Below are 21,449 nucleotides of genomic sequence, written 5' to 3'. Positions count from 1 at the left end.
AAATCAAGTGATTATAAGACAAATGTATAACATAAGCATGACATTCTAAGAAAAGAAATTTGCATAAAAGCTTGTGCCCATGAACATGAGAATTTAGTTAAGGATGAAATCCTGAAGCATATTCTCCTGACAGGATGAATCTATTAGTGTAGTTAAGTATTTGCAGACCTTATTCATTTCCAAATACTTTACTAATGCCAGAAAGAAGATAATTCCTGGCTTGTAGAGCAGAACAAACCACCCTAAAACATCTGGCATACTTACACACTTTTCACTGTCAAATACATAGCACAAATGTTTATTTGACTCAGAATCTTTGCATATGAAAGTGAATATCCTCTTGTCAGTTTTATCATCTGCACAAAATGATATTCTGTGAAGCTGGCAATTGTGTTGAACTTCCTGTGAACACAGATGAAAATAAATGTAGTTGAAGAGTTTTTTTTTTTCATTTTCTGATATACCAGCTGTGCTAATAACATACAACTTATGAAACATCATCTGTCATACCTTGATTTTAAAATTACATACACCTCAAACTTAAACAAATAAGTAATGAGATAAACCTCCTGACTCAGGATTAAACTAAGATAGTCATTTCAATAGCACTTAGAAAAACACAAGGGAAAGAGGATCAGAGGTTCATGGGCTTCCTGAGCTACAGGAGATTCAGAGACCATTACTTTAAATTGTGCAATTTTAGTTAGAAGGATATTGAGGTCTAGAGAGATTAAGAGGTTTCCACAAGGTTACAGAATTAGCAGAACCCTTTTTAACCAGAAAACTTTTCATTTTATCTTACTACTGCTAACATTGCAGTTTAAAACATAACTTCATTTGTACACAATTTCATATGAAACATACTACATATTACATGTCTTCATGGTAACTCATACACTCTTGAAACTCTTCTGTCTAAGGAAATCATCCTTGCAACTTTTGTAATGTTTTCCATTGGAGCAATGAATGAAGAAGATCTACACATCCAGCTTCTAAATTGCTGAATCAACCTTGTTAATCAGTAGAAAGATAAATACTGCATATATATATATATACACACATCATATATATATGTTGTATATATATATGATGTATATATATACACATCATATATATGATGTGTATATATGATGTGTATATATATATATATATATACATCATATACTGCAACTGTAGCATCTGTCACTACATCCTTCCAAGTTCAGGGTTTGATGCGCCAGCTTGCTGAGATTTTCTCTATCACTGTGATTCACATTACTGCCCTTCAGACTGAAAATGAGTACATATAACAAGTTAAACAAATAAATGCTAAGAGAATTTGTCTACAGCCTGCATTCTTGACTGCATATAAAACAAATGGTAAGTCATCAAAGGTTTGTTTGCAGCATGAAAATTAAAATGAGGCTGTATACTGTATGATTGTAAACAACTTACTAAGGCTTCTGATGAAGTCATCTTTCCTCTCTTGTGGTTAGTGCTGAGATGGACACTGACCATGTTTGTCTGAGACTATCCTTCTCCTATACTTTGCCTGATTGACCAGTCTTTTTCTCACTGGCATATCTTTGTTTTATTATTAATACAGTCAAACGATGGCCTTCAGCTGTACTGTAGCTCCCGAATAATGACAGCAGGTCTATGCCAGTTTACTAACTGTATAATCATGTTAAACATAAAAAGGATATATCATTGCTATACAATATAGAAAAAGGATTCATTTCTTTCCATTTATAGGAGAAGTTACAAGTATTTAACATGAAAACACATCATTTACACAGCTGGTGGTGAAACCTGTGTAGTCCCTCATTCATTCACCAACCAATGTGATCACAGAAAGCCCTTGGTTATGACAGTTGGGAATCATCTTAAGTTCTGTTTAGACTGGCAAGAGGTATCTTTCTACAAAAGAAGACCAGGGTGCTGAAACTTATAATTTTATTACTTTTGTGAATTTTTGTTATTGTGATACATCTTTTATGATATAGTACTGATTTCTGGTGAGACAGGATAAAAAGACTCAGGAATACAATTAAGCACAGTGAGAACACAATTATCCTTTAACACTGACAATATATTATTGGAGTTGGAACAAAACATAAGTAAATCCCCAATTCACCTATACCACCTTTTTCCAGCAATGCAAAATCTCCATTTGGAGGACAAGTGAGAAAAGCAAAACGGGAAAAGACACAGAAAGAAAGATATTGGAGTCAACTGAGATTGCTTTTCACTTCCATTTCCATCCATCCAAATGGGATAGAAAAATGATCTATTTTCTATCAAGTCCGTTTGGTTAAGAATAAATTTTTAAATATATAAATATATTTACTATATAAATGTATAGTAAACATATGTATATTTTACTATAAATAAATTTATCTTAGGACCATCATATTTAATTATTATTTTCCTAAATTACAGCTTATACCCAAAATAAAATATATGATAGATTTTTTTCTGATTCACTCACATCTCCTCAAATAGTGGTTCCTAAATGCATATCTGTGAACAGGCTGTATCAGAGTCACCTGGGGAGGTTTTCTTTGTTTTCTTCTTTTTTATAACATAGATACTAAGTCTTGTTCTGTAGATTCTGAATCTGAAAGGCCTGAGTGGTCTCCAGCAAGCGGCATTCTCAGGAGCCTCCTAGGGGCACTAATGCCCAGGAGAGCTGGTAATCCCTTTTTTAGATTACCTATATGTTTTTATGGATTCAAAAAATGGTATATTCTATAATAGGTAAAGAGTCAGACACTCTATACGCACATGTGATATATGAGTAAAGGGACAGTTGCTGTCTATCTATATGTAATATAATAGAATTTATAAGACATTTCAAAGATTTTAAAACTCCAAGATCACTCTTCAAGTCTGGCAGGGATGAAAATAGAGATGCTTGTTTCTCGTTAAAAGTTTGGAAAATTTACTTATTTGGGAAAAAATTAAATTGGGTCTCTTTAAAATTAGCTATTAGACATAGGAAATGGAGACTTTGGGACAGGGAAGAAAAGCCATTGGTGTTATTGATTTGGGTAAGAAATACCATGAACAAAAGTCAGTTGGCTAATCACACTGAGTTGAATCCCAACTCACTGATGTTTTGTAAGTGGGGTTTAGGTTGTGAGAGGCATAGAGATTTGACAGCAAAAGTTTAGGGAACATAATGATACGGTTGACAGGTTGAAAACAGGAAATTCATTATTATGGGAGTCTTATTATGTAGGCTCCAGAATCACAAACCGGTAACATTTGCTACATATGCATTTCCCATGATCTGCTTCTCTGTGTCTTTTTAAATACACACACACACACACACACACACACACACACACACACACACACACACACACACACACCCCACATACTAAATCAGTGTTAGTCATCTTGCAGTATCCTTAAGTATCTATATTTTGTGATTTGTAAAGATATGCCATTATTAAACTGTTGATTCTAAACACTAATGATGTTCTCTTTATATACTGCATTTAATCATATTTGTATTTTCTAAATACTTAAATTTTGTATTAATTAATGAAAAATTTGAAGCATTCTAAATGTTCAATAATAGGAGAATGATTTAGTAGATTATAATTTATAGATTATGGTATTGGTGAAATCGTTATAGCTTAGGATATATTATGGGTAGACTTGAATCAAAAGAAACAGGAAGGGCTTCCCTGGTGGCGCAGTGGTTGAGAGTCCGCCTGCCGATGCAGGGGACACAGGTTCGGGCCCGGGTCCGGGAGGATCCCACATGCCGCCGACCAGCTGGGCCCGGGAGCCATGGCCACTGAGCCTGCGCATCTGGAGCCTGTGCTCCGCAACGGGAGAGGCCACAACAGTGAGAGGCCCGCGTACCACACACAAAAAAACAAAAAACAAACAAAAAACAAGAACACATGTAGATGATACATAAAGTGTATTATCAGCCTTACATATTTCAAGGTGTGCTTTGACAAGTCCTAAAATTCATGTAAAAAATTGAATTAATTACACACACATACATTCCAAAAGGGATCTATATGGTTTAGAAGAAATAAACAGGAACATGGCCTACAAATGACTTGTTCTACCTGGACATTTGCAACTATATATCCATTTAGTTTAAAAAAGGAAATACAGTACTAGGATTGTTTTTCTTTTTAATTGCATATAAGACTACACTTTGGTTGCTACATTTTTTACTACATTGTCACTCCATAACTTACTGCTTCCTTAGCCTACTGTTCTTTTGTAACTACCATCTGCCTAATGAGTTAATCTCAGCCATAATTTCAACTGCTTTGTTTCCCAGCAAACCATACATATATACATGAGCTTGAATAGATCAGACCTTCCACTATCCTTTCATCACTTCTTTTGTCTGCTTTCAGCCACCTCAGCAATAGTTACTTTGGGATAACCATAACAAAAGTGCTCTCCAATTCTTTGTTTTTATTTAATATTGAGTGTTGAGAATAGGAGGAAATTAGAACAGTTGAGGGAGGTCTTAGATTCATGGCTTGAGAGGTTTGAAAGAATGCAATTGTTCTTTATTTTGGAATTGAACAATAACTGGGTGCATCCATGCCATTGTCCAGTTGTCCTCAAACATATTATAAATGCAAAATTTCCATGGCAATTCTGATTCTGTAGGCTAAGATAGTATGTGGGACTTATTTTTGCAAATGTCTCCGTTATTTTTGATGCAAATATTCCATGGACTATAATTTGAAAGTGAAGGCTACTGCATGTAGCCTAGCAGCCTGTGCACTACACCAGAACTCTTCAAATTTTAGTGTATTTAAAAATTACTATGTTTCTTCTGAAATTGCAGATTCAGTAGCTCTAGAATGGGACGTGTGGTTTTACAGTTCTAACGAGCTCCCAGGTGATGCTGATACTGCTGGTCCACAAACCACACTTTTAATAGCAAGACATTGTCAGGGGTTGTTATGCACACAGATTGAAGGGATTGGTGACAAATGCTGGACTAGTGAAAACTGCAGACCTGTGGAAATATTTTCATAATCTGTTTACAGGCCAGAGTTTCTTTGGGCTTTCAAACTGAATTAATTTGTCAGTAAGCATGCTATAGCATTAAAAGGAAACATTGATAATATATATTTGTAAAATAATTGGAGTTGAATGTAAGTCAATTATTCCAAACTGACTTTCATGGTCTTATCAAAATTACTAAACAATAATTCTGAGGCATTGGGAATAAAGTATTATGTTTATTTTCTAGGGCTGCCATAACAAAATACCACAGACTGAGAGGCTTCGACAATAGATATTTATTTTCTCAGTTCTGGAGGCTTAAAGTCCAAGATCAAGGTGTCAGCAGGTTTGGCTTCTGCTGAAGCCTCTCCCCTTGGCTTACAGATGGCTGTCTTCTCGCTGTGTCCTCACATGGCTTTTCTTCTGTGCTCATGCATCCCTGGTGATTATTTCTCTTATCATAACGACACCAGTCTTATTGGATTAAGGTCCAATTATGACCTCATTTAACTCTAATTATCCCAAAGGCTCTATCTCCAAATACAGTCACATTGCAGGTTGGGCTTCAACATAGGAATTTTAGGTGAAAACAATTACATCCACAATAAGTACATATTAATAAATGTGAATCTAGAATAGATTATATTTTCCATTTTTTCCCCATTGGATCTGTAGGGGGGAAAGCTCTCAAATACAAGAACCTTAAGTTTACACTGTGTTATGGGCTGAATTATGTCCCCCCCAAATTTATATGTTGAAGCCTTAACTCCCTGTACCTTAGAATGTGACTGTATTTGGAGATAAGGCTTGAAAGAAGTGATTAAGTTAAAATAAGGTCATTAGAGTCAACCCTCATCCAATCTGACTTGTGTACTTAGAAGAGGAAATAAGACATACAAAGAGACAGGAGTATACGTGCACAGACAACCATGTGAAGAGGCAGCAAGAGGGCAGCCATTTGCAAGCCAAGGAGAGAAGACTCGGAGGAAACCAAGCCTGTTGCTGTCAGCTTAATCTCAGATTTCCAGCCTCCAGAACTGTGAGAAATAAATTTCTACTGTTTGAGCCACCAGGACTGTGGTATTTTATTATGGCAGCCTTAGTAAACCAATACACACTGATTATGTCTACAGGCAATAATGGTCGGTCCCGGACATTTTAATAAACAACATACAGCTTCTGTCTTCTTTCATACTCAGTGAACCACACTTACATGCATCTCATTCAAACCGATGAAGAAGAATTCCTAAATACAAGACCAAATACCATTGAATATATTTTAATATAAATTTTTATATCCCAAACATAGGCTGCAGAACAAACCACTCAGAAAGCAATTCCAAATGTTGTTTTTTCCCCTATAAATCCTATAGAGTTTTAAATTGTAGTTAACTGAGAACTCAACAGTTTCAACTGGTAAAACATTTTAAAATACTCATTAAAATAGGAGTGTAATTGCAATTAATTCTACAGTAGAGTGCTTCCGATGTTTAAAAATGAGCCTTACCTTTGTTTTGGGTTCTAGAATTTTTACTCCATAAATTGATATTTGCAACTCAACTTTAGGAATTTTCTGGCCTTCAGATTTCTTGATATGTCTTGCAAACTACAAATGAAAATTTATTCACAAAACTGTAATTCTGTTTCTATAGGAAATGAACACATATATTTGGAGCTCATATTCAGTGTTGAAATTTCATTAAATAAATTATTGCCCATTGTAAAGTATTTTTATAAACTCCACACAGCCCCCAAATATTTAGAAATCAAACTGAAGCTAAGGATTGAAGTAATTCTCCCAGATAAAACACTCAGAACTAGACTCAGTCTAGATGTATTTAAATGTCCTGGCTTTATCTGGCAATGTTATTCTCTCCCTACTTTCCTTCTCTCCTCCCTCCCCACCCCCACCTTTCTTTTCAAGAAATAGAAGAGAACTATTGAAAAAAATTGTATTTATTACCCCTCTTGTAGGGGTTCAAGAAGTTATTTCCTAGTATAACATTTTGTTAGCATATGGATCACCCTAACTTGATTCAAAACAGAGTATCTGTAAGGCAGGATGGGGTTTCAGTCCTCTTTTGTGTGTCATATTTATATGCATTGTGTATTTCTTTCTAATGTGAATACACATGGTATAGTTCAGTCCCAGAGCAGAGAGTGTTTAAAAGCCTCTTTCTCTTTTCATGATTTTGCACTGCCATGGAGAATAATATAATTAATGCATATAAGAATGCCTTGAAGTGTCTGCCTTGATATTCAGGGAGGGGATTACGGGGGGAGAGTTCCATTTGTTTTATTTCATTTTGGGTGGTACAATTTTTTAGTTTGCTATCTGTCCTGTTCTATAAATACAGGCAGCTTTTTTCTCGGTATTCAGCAGTCTAACATTCTGCACATAAATGTGACTAATTCATGCCAGAGAATTTTCTTTTTTGTCTTTAAGAAACTTGTTTTGCTTCAGTGCAGACCTTTAAAAATTATCCCAGCTCTCTCCCAAAGAAAGTGGATTAATTTGTTTCTCTTCCCTTCATAATCTTCTTCCTGTATTGGTATAATCAAAGCAATTTGGGGATTTTCACATATGGAGGCTGACAAAATAAATCAGCTGCTTTCCATCTATGTGAACACGTCTGAACAAAGCCAGTCGCAAAGCTGGCCACAGAAGCAGTCTAAGCTGGCTTCCTGGGTGCTGTTCTTTTCCAGAAACAGAAAATGAGCAATAGCTCTTGAAGCCTTCTCCACATCTGTACACAACCATTCCTGTGACCTCTTTTAGTTTCCAAAAAGTCCGTCACAAAACAACCACTAAAACTTATCTGTTATGTCTTTTCTGCCAGAAAAAAAAGGAACAAATGAACAAGGGGAGGAAGTAGTGGCTACAAGTAGAATAAACAAAGAGGGGAGCAAGGAGGGAGAGAGGGAGAGAGGGAGAGAGGGGAAACAAGAGAACAAGACAAAGAAAAAGAAAAATAAACATAAAATATCTGATCTATGGCTTGTGAAACCTTTTCTTCTGCTTCATATCAAGATGAAATAATTGTGCTCCAAGAAGATTCAGAGATCATCCAATCCCATCCTCCCATTTCAAAGATGAGAAAAGTAAGTCTCAGAGAAGTCAGTTACCTTGGTCATAAAATGGATCTGTAGCAATCAGGCCTAGAACCTAGCTTTGCTATCTACTAATAACTCTTTTCTTTTGCCCAGCACATTTTCTGAATTAGAAAAAAAAAAAAAAACTTCCAGTACTATTTTCATGTTTATCAAGGTTGATACTGGTTATTGGCCTTGACTGTTGCACCAATGTTGCAAAATATTTAAGCCTAAGGTTATATTTGTTCAATCTATAATATTTTAAACAAAGTTTAATATTCTCATTCCAGCTTGTTTTTTTGTTTTTTTTTTTAGTTTAAGATGACTGTATTCTATATACAGTTTGCATGATTTCTCTAGGTCTCTTTTCCTACTTGTAGACCTCTCAACTGTGTTCCACAATACTTCTAACTTACATTTTGAAGACATGTTCATGCTCACATTGTATTCTTTTCTCTCCCTATTTACTACTTGAATGTTAATGCTTGAAAAGCCTTTCTGCAAATTTTTTTCCTTTTTTGCTTCAGTAAATTTATTTCTTGGTCATCTAGATAGAGTGATCTACCAGTAAAACTTGAATATAATAATCCAATAAGAATATTCAAAGGGGGTAAAGCCTAAGAATTCTGGAGGATATCTGGATACAACAAATGAATAAAAAAAACAAGCCTTTATCACCACAAAATGATGGGGAAGGATAAAGTATTACTTGAAGTAAATAAAGTACTTAGTTAAATATATGCCACTTATAAGTAGAACAGCTAAAGAAATTTTAAAGGGAGCACTACTGAGTTTCAATATCATCATCACACAATTTCTATCCATTTCTCAAAGGACTTAAAAAGTGAAATCTAACTATATTATTAATGGAATATACATTATTAGGCAATAAAAATTAATGAATTAATTCAAATTATTTTTGTGGTTCTTATAAATTATTGATTTAATTAAAAATTTTCTTGATACTATTACAGGGATACCAGCTATATATGTATGTTTACAATTAAAATAAACTTTAAGTATTTCATTAATTAAATAACTGGTTATGAAGACAAAAACAGAGTGTTATGCTACCCAGAGAGAGTGAGGTCAAGTGGAGAAACTGCTGGGCCTAGATTTAACAGAACTTTTCAATAATTTCCAAGGCCACATAGCTTGAGGTAGCTTCATGTAATTTTGTTAGCTCTGCTGGGGTGAGGGGTCTGTCCTCTAAAATTGGGGTCCAGGAATGCTGCTCCCTGGTTATCTCCCAGAGAAATCAAGAAGTTTTGGATCTACATACCAATATTCATCCACATGTAAATATCACAAGCAGATTGTTTATGAAATATATTGAGCCCTCTGACATTTGTACTAGTTGTACTAAAACTAAATAAATCCCTATTAAAAATAAAATTCCTTACAATAACAATGATATTAAATATATAGAAGTCAAAAGGCTTTTTTAATTATCACTTTTTGAAAAATTTGGAATTTTCTTAAATTGTAGGCTAAAACATGATTAAGAGATAGAAATTGTTGAACATGATTGAGAAATAGAAAATATGCTGTTTTGACAAATATAGAATTTCTGAAAGTAAACACTTATAAAAATTATAATATTTAAGAAAACTTTATGAACTATAAATTCTCCACAAAATGACAGAAAAATAGTACCCAATAAAATAAATCAAAGTTTAAAATTTTTTCTTGAAAAATAATTAGGCATCATTAAACATAGAAGCATAAAAAAATACACTATTGAAAATCTTGTAAGTTTTCTATCATCTTGTATTAGTCATAAATTTTGAATTCTTCTTTAATGTCAGAAGTCAATATATTAATATTGCAAACTTTTGAAAAATATTTAAATAGAAATGAAATGTTACCTTATGTGGCAAATAAAATATAATACTGAACTATAGTGGATAAAAAAGTAATCAGAATACATATGTTTAAGAAAAGTAAGCAGGGGCTTCCCTGGTGGCGCAGTGGTTGGGAGTCTGCCTGCCGATGCAAGGGACACGGGTTCGTGCCCCAGTCCGGGAAGATCCCGCGTGCCGCGGAGCGGCTGGGCCCGTGGGCCATGGCCGCGGAGCCTGTGCTCCGCAGCGGGGGAGGCCGCAGCGGTGAGAGGCCCGCGTATCACACACACACACACAAAAAAGTAAGCAGGAAATTAAAATGGGGGATGTGTACACAAAACAGGGTTAATAAGCAAATTTTTTTTTTTTTTTTTTTTAGTAGAGCCATAGCACCATCTTCTGGTCATCTCTACATGACAACAGAATTAAACAGGAGCCAGGGTCTAAGTTCTTAAAATAAATGTAAATATTCTTGTATACTCTAGAGTTGTAGCATCTGCCCTTTGATACAAAGAAACAAACAAAAAAAATTAGAAGTAAATAAAAAACATTGTTCTATTTATTTTCATTAGTTCATGAATCATTACCCTTAGATATACTTTCCTGATCTACAAAATTTTTACAATCAATAGAGTAAAGATTGCTTTTTAGATAAAGTATTCTGGAAGATACTTGAAAGACAAAAGCTATTATCAACTGAGTATAAATTTTTAAACCATACTGCATGATTTTTATCTTATTGTAAACCACATTCCTTTATTAACAGAGTACATTTCCAAATAGGAAACTACATAAGAACTGAAAATAAAGTTTCACAAAAATACATTAAAAACTAGCCATGTTTTAGAAAGCATTTCATCTCGAATATCTCTTTGTTACCTAGTCATTACATAATTGAATCTTTTTGGGTTTGGATTTAGGTTCACTGAATAAAGAACCTCCTAGGTAGAAAGAAACATTAAGTGTAAATATCATCATTCTTTTATAAAACATCCTGATTGTAGTGAAGTTGGATTCATACCCAGAGTGTGCAATATTTTGAACATTTAAATAGAATCTTATTCTAAATGTTGTCCATAAATTGTAAGACTTTTAAAATTCTCTATTAGTGCTTAAAAGTATTTGCCAAACAAGCACAAGTATAAATTACTGCCTAATGAGTAGTTAAAAGAAGTGGTTGGCCGGTCCCCTTTTTCTCCAAATGGGAGTGAGATCATCTTAGGACCTCTTAGTATATTTCTTTAAAAATAAGTAAAATATAAAATACATAAAATATTTTAAAATACAAAAAAATTAAGAAAAGTCAGGTAAAATAAATGGATTAAAATATTACCTTTTATTTCTTTACCCAGAAAGCAAGCCAACTCACTTCAATTTTTTTCTCAATTTAAACACTCAGTAGATTCCACCTGATATGACATTCTCAAAGCAAAGTAATACTTTTTAATGTTTATGATTTTGCCTGGCACAGAGGCCTACCTCTCCTATGGAATAATTGGATGAACTCTAAAGTCAGAGAAGGGCTGTTTCTAAAAAAATTTTGAGAACAACCATAGAGAATAACAATAAAGTATGTTAACAAAATAGTGCTATGTTAAATTTTTTAAATGAGATAAACATGAGAATTCTGTTGAAGGAGTTTTTCAAATCTTAGTATCTCAGAGGGAATGATGTCTTTTGGGATGGGATGCAATTAGAAAAACATGCGAAGGACGCATGGCAGCTTACAAGATTTTCTCAGGAAACTTGCTGATTCTGAGTATGTGGAGTTGCTTAGTGTCCTTTTCTGCTCTTACTCTCACCAGTTCCCCAGGTCTGCTCATAGATATGGCCAGATCCTCGTGGATATGTCCATTAGGACGTCTTTAACATACAGTGTCGCAGCAAAATGCTGCTTTGTAATTAGTCTAATTCTACACTTTCAACTGGTGCATATGATATTCTGACTTTTAGAGACAGTTGTTCTGCCATTATTAGTCTTTGAGTTAGGGCACAAGTCCACATTGCAAAGTAAAGGCAAGCTATGGAATGTCAATACATAAAATATTGCTGTTAAATTTTTTTTGTCGAGTATGAAAAATTATACCTTAGAAAAATACAGTGTTCCACACCCAGAAAAATATTCATGTGTACATAGTTATTATTAAATATGTTTCCTTGATCTAGTGATATTCATTCAACAGACCATTTTTACCAGGGTGAAGCCATATCTGCCACAGAACTATTCATGCTTTGAATTTCCACCAGTCTACTGATGACTGAAGATAAATTCAATACACTAGACACTTATCTGGAGGGCTTGCCCTACCTTTAGCTTTCTCACAGCATCTCTCACAACTTCTGTTCCTTTGGGCTGCTCCACTTCTGTGCTGCCAAGAAACTGAAAATGGTCACTTGTGAGACAGGCTTTATTATATCATATATCAGTAAGTCATGTTGAAATATATCATGGAATAATAGAATGATATGATAGTCATTCAAGTCCAAATCCTAAACAGAAATTACTAATTTATATTATTTTATATGAAAATATAAATACATTACTTAATCATACACAATTCTTATTATTCAAGGTTTTTTTAAAACATACTTTTCCTAAATACTTTACTTGAAGATTTGTACTGGAAAGAAAATTAAAGACATTTCATTGGGCCCAGAGAAATAAAGTTGAACTCAAATTTAAAATACATTAACAATTAAAAATTATCTGAAAATTTAAAGCATATAATTTTTATGTTGTCAATAGTATATTTTGAGATATTAATGTGGTTTAATACAGTTTATAATGTCAAATCAACATTTTTCTTTGTTTTCCAATTAGCACACTCGTACAGCATGTAAAATTTTAAAATACACACTTTTTTAATACCCAGTATACAACATTCATCAAAGTCATAAGCTAAAGTACATTCAAAAATTTTTTTAAAAAAGCTCTACAATTTTACTAAGTGTTAAAATATCCCTGGAGGTTTTTAGTTAAAACCTGACCTATCCCCCCGCAAAAAGAAAAAGTTTCATGATAATTACCACATTGTAATAAAATCTCTATCCTGGAGAGATATAATACCTCTTAAACAGAAGTCCAACATCATGAAATGTTCAAGACCAATTAGAATTGACATGTGGATATTTTATTCTACAGATTATTTCTACATAAATAGCAAATAATCATTAAATTCATTAGGTATATATAATTTTCCAAAGACTTTTTTTTCTTGTCACATACCATCAATCATCATAACACCAGGGTGGGATAAGAATTCATCACTTATATAAATAGACATATGCATGAGTATGTATGTGCGTATACTTTACATCAAATAATTAAGTAATAATTTTTCATGTGTTAACTCACAGAATTGAAGGGAGCAAAATAGTAATATCAGGGTATCTTTTAAAATCACCTTTAATTCCTTCTTTCATTCTTTTTTTAAAAATTTTTATTGGAGTATAGTTGATTTACAATCAGCTAGTAACACAACTATAGTTGTGCTAGTTTTAGGTGTACAGCAAATTGAATCAGTTATACACATACATATATCCTTTTTTTTTTTAGATTCTTTTCCCATATAGGCCATTACAGAGTATTGAGTAGAGTTCCCTGTGCTATACAGCAGGTTCTTATTAGTTATTATTTTATATACAGCAGTAGTATATATACTGACATATATATATATATATATGTCAATCCCAATCTCCCAATTTATCCCTCTCTTTCATTCTTGAAAAAAAAAAAAATAACAACTAAAGAAATGAGAGTTTTGTTTTTCAAAATGGGCTCTGTGTATTACCTGTATGAGAATTACCTAGGGAGCAGGTTAAAACATAACAATGCAGAGTCCTCAATCGAATAAGGGTAGGGCTAGGGAATTATATTTCTAAAACCATCACAAGTGATTTCTTGTGATTTCTTTTCTACTAAAATCTAAGGAACAGACTTAGAAAATAGTAACAGCTGAGAAGAATAGTAGAAGGTAGATAGAAAAGGTGAGCTGAAAATATAGGAGATAACTGCTGATCCTGTTTCGAATGAGCTCATGGAGAGAACGTGAAGCTCAGAAGCATTAAGGCAAAAAAGTTTCAGTTTTCAGATTCTACAAGGTACAACAGTTTCATTTTCGAATATATTCAAACTATGCCAAACAACTGCAACTTGGTCTAGATGTAATATCATTAGGCACTAGGTTTGCCCCTCTGTGACCTCAAATTGGTTGACCAGATCTGCAAAAAAAGACCAAAATTAATGGAGAAATTCTCAGCTAAAAAGGAACTGAAAATCTGCTACTTAAGATATGTGAGACAGCCAAATCGATTCCTGACACCAATGGACCCATCACATTTCTTCTGTTTCAGGACAACTTTGGCTTCACGATACAATAACTTGGGAGCTTTAAACTTAGACCAGTGCCTGGGACTCTGACTTAATTAGCTGGGGCGGAGCCAGGGCATCTGTGCATTTTAAAGCTCCCCAGGTGATTTTAACGTGCCACCAGATTTGAAAAGCACTGTTTTAGATCATGCAAAAAAAGTAAAAGGTTCATGTGACAGGAGGGGAGCGAACACAATAGAAGTTATTTAGTTCTGAGTAAATCCATGGGGTAAACTCTTCTCAACATCTCTGAAATTATCACTGAGAGATTCCCCATTAGTGGTGGTCTAGTGTTAGCAGAACAGGAAGGTAAAAGCAGACTATATTGCTAAGTGATTACTGAACTATAAGAAGGAAGCATCTGATGTGTTGATACCAGACTGTAAGAGTTGCTAGAAATATTTATGGAAAATATTCATACTTTGGCAGTAATGTCATGAGTCATTGTGGTTATATGTAAATAGGCCCATATGAGAAAATTATGGAAGAACTCCAAGTACATTCTAAATGAATCAACCTCTTGCAGTGCTCCAGGAACATTTTAATATGTTTCTTTCACATTGGCTTTAATTAAACCATCTGAGTAATGAAACACAGGGAGAAGCCTTGAATGATTGTGGGAACTAAGCTTTAAAGATTTCCAATAGGAAGCTTGCCACTTAACCCTTTTTTCTATGTAATGTTGGATGAAATGAATGGAAATAATTTTAAAACTGAAAAGCAGATTATTCCTTATAATAGTTCCTGTATTTTTAAGTTATAAAAGTCATGATACTTAGATTAAATAGTTCATATTTGTGTGCATTCCATGTCTATAGAAAATACTTATAAGACCCTTGAATATGATGCAGCATGCTGGAATAAACTCTAGGCTTAGAATCTGAAGATACTGAAAGGTCACTTAATCTCTGCCTTATTTGATTCTTGAAAAATAAGGACAATAATATTGTTCTTCTCTCCTTACAAAATTGCTCTGAAGATCAACTGCAGTAAGAGATAAGAAAAAAAAAAAAAAAAAACCCTGTAAACCACAAAGTGCTTTATAATTATGAGGGATTGTCACTTCTTTATTTAATGATTGTTTGGGGAAGACACTAGAATTCAGTGGATATTGTTGGTGCCTGCTCAACTCTCCTTGGATCTTCTTTATCAGTGCTGGGATCCATCCTCCAGCTTCCCCATGCTTTGCTGGTAATGGCTCACACACAAGACCTTCAAAGGATTTCCTTTGGGCAATGAGGTCACTTTGCCAGTACAGACAGCTGGAGACACCTGGAAGTTTTTTGCTTTGCCCCATATCACAATATTCCTTAGCTAATGACTGGTGTAGAAAAATAGAAAAATAACTTCATATTCTAAGAAAAAAAAAGATTTAGAGCCAAGTTTACAGATTACAAGGAGAGAAAAAATACACACTGAGATATGAAAGGGACTAAAAATTTAAACTCCCATGCCCAGTTCTTCATAAGGAAAAGAGGGGAGTATGTAAAACAAAGCAAAGGAAGAAATGGAACCCAGGAATCAACCCAGTGACAGAGGGTGTTATCCACTACATCTATGACAAATCAAGGCACAGCAGTGTAGCAGGTTATCCAGAAACAAAGAAGAAAATAACAAGAGTTGAAAATGGTTACTTCAGTGAGTGACACTTGGGAAAAGAGTTGAGGAACATTTTGCTTTTTCATTATAAGCCTTGGGGAAATATTTGTTTAAAATGGACATGGATAACTTTGATAAAATAAAAATTAAGTCCCCAAGTGATAACAAGTTAAAGTTGCACATACTCATTTATTCCTTTAAAAAAAGAGAGAGTATTTACTATGAGTCAAGCATTTACTAAGTGCTGGGTATATAGCAGGGGGAAAACGACCCTGTTCTAGTGTAGTTTATATCCCAGGGAGCATACCTGTGTATGTGTGCATGTATGTATGTATCTATTTATTTCTATGTTTATGTCTAGATCACAAACATATTTCTAATATATCTTAGATGGCACAAGTAAAAATAAACACAAATAATAACATAGATTGAGCAGAGTATAATATTTAAGATCGAGTGATCAGGAAAGTCCTCTCTAAAAGGGTGACTTTTTTTTTTTTTTGTGGTACGCTGGCTTCTCACCGCTGTGGCCTCTCCCATTGTGGGGCGCAGGCTCCGGACGCACAGGCCCAGCGGCCATGGCTCACGGGCCCAGCCACTCCGCGGCACGTGGGATCCTCCCGGACCGGGGCACGAACCCGTGTCCCCTGCATCGGCAGGCAGATTCTCAACCACTGCGCCACCAGGGAAGCCCAAAAGGGTGACATTTTAATAGCAACCTGAATGAAAGGAAGAAATGAAAGATACTCAAACATATTGAGTCTAAATTCCTTTGATGTGTCAGAGCAGCAGACTCAACAGCTGGGTATACGAAGTAGAGCTTGGGGAAGGAGAATTCTGGGTAAAAGGTGTGGATTAGGGAGACCTTGGCACTGAGATCTCAGTGGAAGGACTGAGGAGTGCCAGAACCACGGGTCCTCAGGTAGCTGCCATGCTGCAGAGGGAGATGAAAGAGAAGAATGCTGCCAACAGAAATAAGTTAAATGTTCGGTGAAAGGGCAAGGAGAATCAAGAAAGTTAGGTTCTTAATATTAATAATCAGGGTTATCAGAATAGCAAATAAAATTATAAGATGCTGCTGTTGGTGGGAATGTAAAATGTTACAGCTACACTGGAAATTTGGTAGTTTCTCTGAAGACTAAATATGCACTTATCCTAAGGTACAGCAACAGTACTTTTTGGTATTTTTCCCAGATAGATGAAAACTTATATTCCTGTAAATATTTTTGCACTGATGTTCACAATGGATCTATTTGTACTGGTCAAATGTCAGAAACAACCCAAATATCCTTCAGTGGGTGGATGGTTAAACAAACTGTGGTACATCCATACCATGGAACACTACTCAGCAATAAAAATAAGTGGACTATTGTTACACACACAACTTGGATGGATCTTAAGGGAATTATGCTGAATAAAAGAAGTTAACCTCAAAAATTCTCTTTTCTGTTATGAAATTTACCTAAATAAAAAATATAGAAAATTTGTTTTACAATCTCTTAGAAAATGGGACATTGGTATGTTGAACACTTTCAATTGGATAAAACTCATTGCTTTTATGTTTTAGAAACTTTATGTCTTAGCTCCTCCATGTGGCAGAAAAAAAATAACAATGATGAGAAGAGAGTATAATGTATCAGACTGTTTTTGCTTTATACATGTAGATTCTAAGGGCTATTTTTCAGTGTGGCAGAAGAGCAAAAGAAAGAGTTATGTGTTCCGAGGCCAGTGATAATGGTGGGTGCTCTTTTTCTTACTTCAAGTATTCAAGATTTTATCAATTATGTTTCTTCAGAGTCTCCAATAGACAACATTCTTTTCAGCATATACTTTTTTGAAAGATCAGGCATTAGACCTTACATAAGTCCAAGTATGTCTCTGGCACAATTGTGTGTCTGTGCTTTGAAAATCTAAAAAAATTTTCTGTTTACTTATGAATAAACATTTCTATTTTAATAGTAATGTATGTACACTGTAGGAAATTTAGCAACTACAGAAAAATGTATCAATGAAAATAAGCATCAACTTCTTTCTCACAATCAAGAGGTAATTATCATTGAAAATGTAATATGTTTTAAATTTGTTACTGTTAAAGTAATTGGCCAGTGATAGTATTAGGCAAAATTACAAAAACAAACAAAACCCCTTAAATTACTATATATGACTGATTCTATTTGGGGCATTATTGTGTGTGTGTGTGTGTGTGTGTGTGTGTGTGTGTGTGTGTGTGTATTTAAATTTTGGCTACTAGTTATTAAAAGGATTGAAGATTAAAATACTGAATAATGTTTTGATCCTAGATAATATGGACAGATAGGAAAGATATAAAACACAAAAGGACATTTACAATATATTAGACTATGAAAAGTAAGATGACAGTGATCTAAAAATGTTTTGTGTATTCTTAGTCTATATATTGAAGGGTATAACAACATAGCATATATTTTTCACAGATTTTACAAACTATAAAATGTCTTTGGAAAATCATCAATAAAGACTTTGACAAATACAGAGCAAATTTTTGATACTTTAAAGCTAATTATATATTCTGTGCAAATAGTCCAACCTACGTATCTCTTTGGTCAATGCATTTGTACTTAGTAAATGCACTCACAGCATATATTTTAGAGGCTGGAGGTTGTTGAAATTAAAAACAGAAAAATGTCATCAAACTCACTATTATATACAAAAATATTTACTTTATAGACTTTTAAAATTAGAATACTATTAAGATATTTCATATCTAGCTTAATATTTTCCAAAACTCCCACAACTATTTTTCAAATTAATTAAAATGACACAGGCTTTTCTTTTAAACTAATCTCAAGTGATGTCTGTAGTCATTTCTTCCAGTTATTTCATTGTATTCCATTATGCCTAAAATAAGCAGTTTGCAAAAATGTGTGAACATTTGACAATTACACCTTCATTTTCAAATATTACTTGAAATTGACTTTTTTTCCCCCACTTGAAAGACCGAGTAATTTGCTTTATGACTTGCTTCTTTGCCAGTAGAGAGCAGTGTTGGACATCATATGGACCTAATTATAATATCTGCTTTTCTTGCTTTCTCAAATGTTTTTAGAATCACTCTGTAAATGTGAAAATGTGGGTTTTTAAAAAATAAATGCCAGATAAACAACAACTAAAATAATTAACTGAAGAGTTACTAAGCCTAGCTGCTATGAAATCTGACACTAACATATGAAAGAGCTAACATAAATATACTGAATACACGTTTATATCAAATTCAAAATATGCCAATTGTATGTAGATAATATGTTCTCTATAAAATTATTTTAAAATAATAAAGGAAAATAATTTCCATTTTGCACAACATAAAAGCTTTATCTAACATCAAGGCTAATAAATAACTCTTGGTAGCATAACTACCAATGGATATTTTAACCACAGAAAAAAAATAAATGAGTATGTCTCTATCTTTGTAAGCAAGGTTGCAGAGACTCAAACAGGAAGGGGCTAATTTTCTTGGTGTTAACTTGACTGCATATGTGTATAAAAACAAAACAATTTTATGTTATTTTTTTATTTTTGGCTGCGTTGGGTCTTCATTGCTGCACGCAGGCTTTCTTTAGTTGCAGGGAGTGGGGGCTACTCTTCGTTGTGGTGCGCGGGTTTCTCACTGCAGTGGCTTCTCTTGTTGCAGAGCACAGCTCTAGGTGCACGGGCTTCAGTAGTTGTAGCACGCGGGCCCTAGAGTGCATGGGCTTCAGTAGTTGCAGTGCGTGGGCTCAGTAGTTGCAGCATGCAGACTCTAGGGCAAGCAGGCTTCAGTAGTTTTGGCACACGGGCTCACTAGTTGTGGCACATGGACTCAGTAGTTGTGGTGCACAGGCTTATTTGCTCCATAGCATGTGGGATCTTCCCGGACCAGAGATTGAACCTGTGTTCCCTGCATTGGCAGGCAGATTCTTAACCACTGAGCCACCAGGTAAATCCTATTAAATTGCATACTCTATCTTCTTATTTTACATGAATACAGAGTGTATTATTTTAACAGGCTCTTGCTATTAAAACAAGATTCCTAAGTTTAAGCCAAAACAAACCTAGTTGCTATAAACAAGAAACTGTGCTCATTGCCCACTGTGGAAGGGTCTCCCAAATCAAGTTTTGAATCACACGGTCACAGTAAGAAGCACTGAGGGTTTTGTTCTGTCTCAGAGGCCCCTCCACAGTCAAACTTCTTTCACATCTGAGGAGTGAGACAGGTGGAGTGAAAGGCAGAGCATTCACCTGTGTTGTTATAAATAAAATTATTACAAAAATAAATAAACACCAACTTACACAGAAAACCAAAAGCATGGGCTTTGAATCCAGACAGCCTTTACAATCCATTTACTTCTTAGAGAACCACTCGATTGTGGACTGTGGAGATATTATCATTCAACTCCCATTATTTTATAGATAATATAAACTGAGGACAAAGAAGGTGAAGTGACTACTGAAGGTCACAAAGCTTTTCAGTTAGCAAAGTGAGGGCTAGGATTCCAACTCTCCTAATTTTCAGACATATACTCTTTATTTTTGCTATCTTAAATAAAACAGAAACAGAAGGAAAGATAATATAGTATACTGGATATATATTACCCATTTAGGCCACATCCATTTGGTTAATTAAGTTTTATGTTATAGGTTCTTTCTACTGTGAGATATGCTTAAGATCTGAGGAAGTCACCTCACAGCAGTCAGAATGGCCATCATCAAAAAAATCTACAAACAATAATTGCTGGAGAAGGTGTGGAGAAAAGGGAACCCTCCTACACTGTTGATGAGAATGCAAATTGGTACAGCTGCTATGGAGAACAGTATGGAGGTTCCTTAAAAAATAAAAATAGAACTATCATACAACCCAGCAATCACACTCCTGTCCATGTACCCAGAGAAAACCATAATTCAAAAAGATACATACACCCCGCGACTTCCCTGGTGGTGCAGTGGTTAAGAATCCACCTGTCAATGCAGGGGACATGGGTTCGAGCCCTGGTCCAGGAGGATCCCACATGCCACAGGCAACTAAGCCCATGTGCCACAACTACTGAACCTGTGCTCTAGAGCCCGTGAGCCACAACTACTGAGCCCACATGTCACAACTACTGAAGCCTGTGCGCCTAGAGCTCGTGCTCTGCAACAAGAAAAGCCACCGCAATGAGAAGCCTGCGCACCGCAACGAAGAGCAGCCCCTGCTCACCGCAACTAGAGAAAAGCCTACATGCAGCAATGAAGACCCAACACAGCCAAAAAAAAAAGGATTATAGATACATGCACCCTAACGCTTATTTCAGTGCCATTTACAATAGGCAGGGCATGGAAGGAACAACCTAAATGTCCATCAACAGAGGAATGGACAAAGAAGATGTGGTACATATACACAATGGAATATTACTCAGCCATAAAAAAGAACAAAATAATGCCATCTGCAGCAACATGGATGGACCTACAGATTGTCATACTGAGTGAAGTAAGTCAGACACAGAAAGACAAATATCATATGATATCGCTTATATGTGGAATCAAAAAAAAGCATACAAATGAACTTATTTACA

At 34.7% G+C, this 21,449-nt stretch overlaps 1 protein-coding gene across 13 annotated transcripts in view; it reads right to left on the bottom strand.

Annotated features, from left to right (window-relative positions):
• GULP1 (GULP PTB domain containing engulfment adaptor 1) overlaps positions 1 to 21,449 on the bottom strand; it is a 262,224-nt gene that overhangs the window by 44,301 nt on the left and 196,474 nt on the right. For all 13 annotated transcript variants that reach the window (XM_067026439.1, XM_067026436.1, XM_059052330.2 and 10 more), the window contains 3 exons: positions 12,226 to 12,297; positions 6,488 to 6,586; positions 265 to 402 (listed from right to left, as the gene is read on the bottom strand). In XM_067026439.1, the coding sequence (XP_066882540.1) occupies positions 265 to 402; positions 6,488 to 6,586; positions 12,226 to 12,297 (309 nt within the window). The remainder of the gene's footprint in view (positions 1 to 264; positions 403 to 6,487; positions 6,587 to 12,225; positions 12,298 to 21,449) is intronic.

Source organism: Kogia breviceps, chromosome 2 (assembly GCF_026419965.1).
Source record: "Kogia breviceps isolate mKogBre1 chromosome 2, mKogBre1 haplotype 1, whole genome shotgun sequence".
NCBI lineage: Eukaryota > Metazoa > Chordata > Mammalia > Artiodactyla > Physeteridae > Kogia > Kogia breviceps.
The sequence above is the reverse complement of the archived record's forward strand: the minus strand, read 5'-3'. Positions and strand labels throughout refer to the sequence as shown.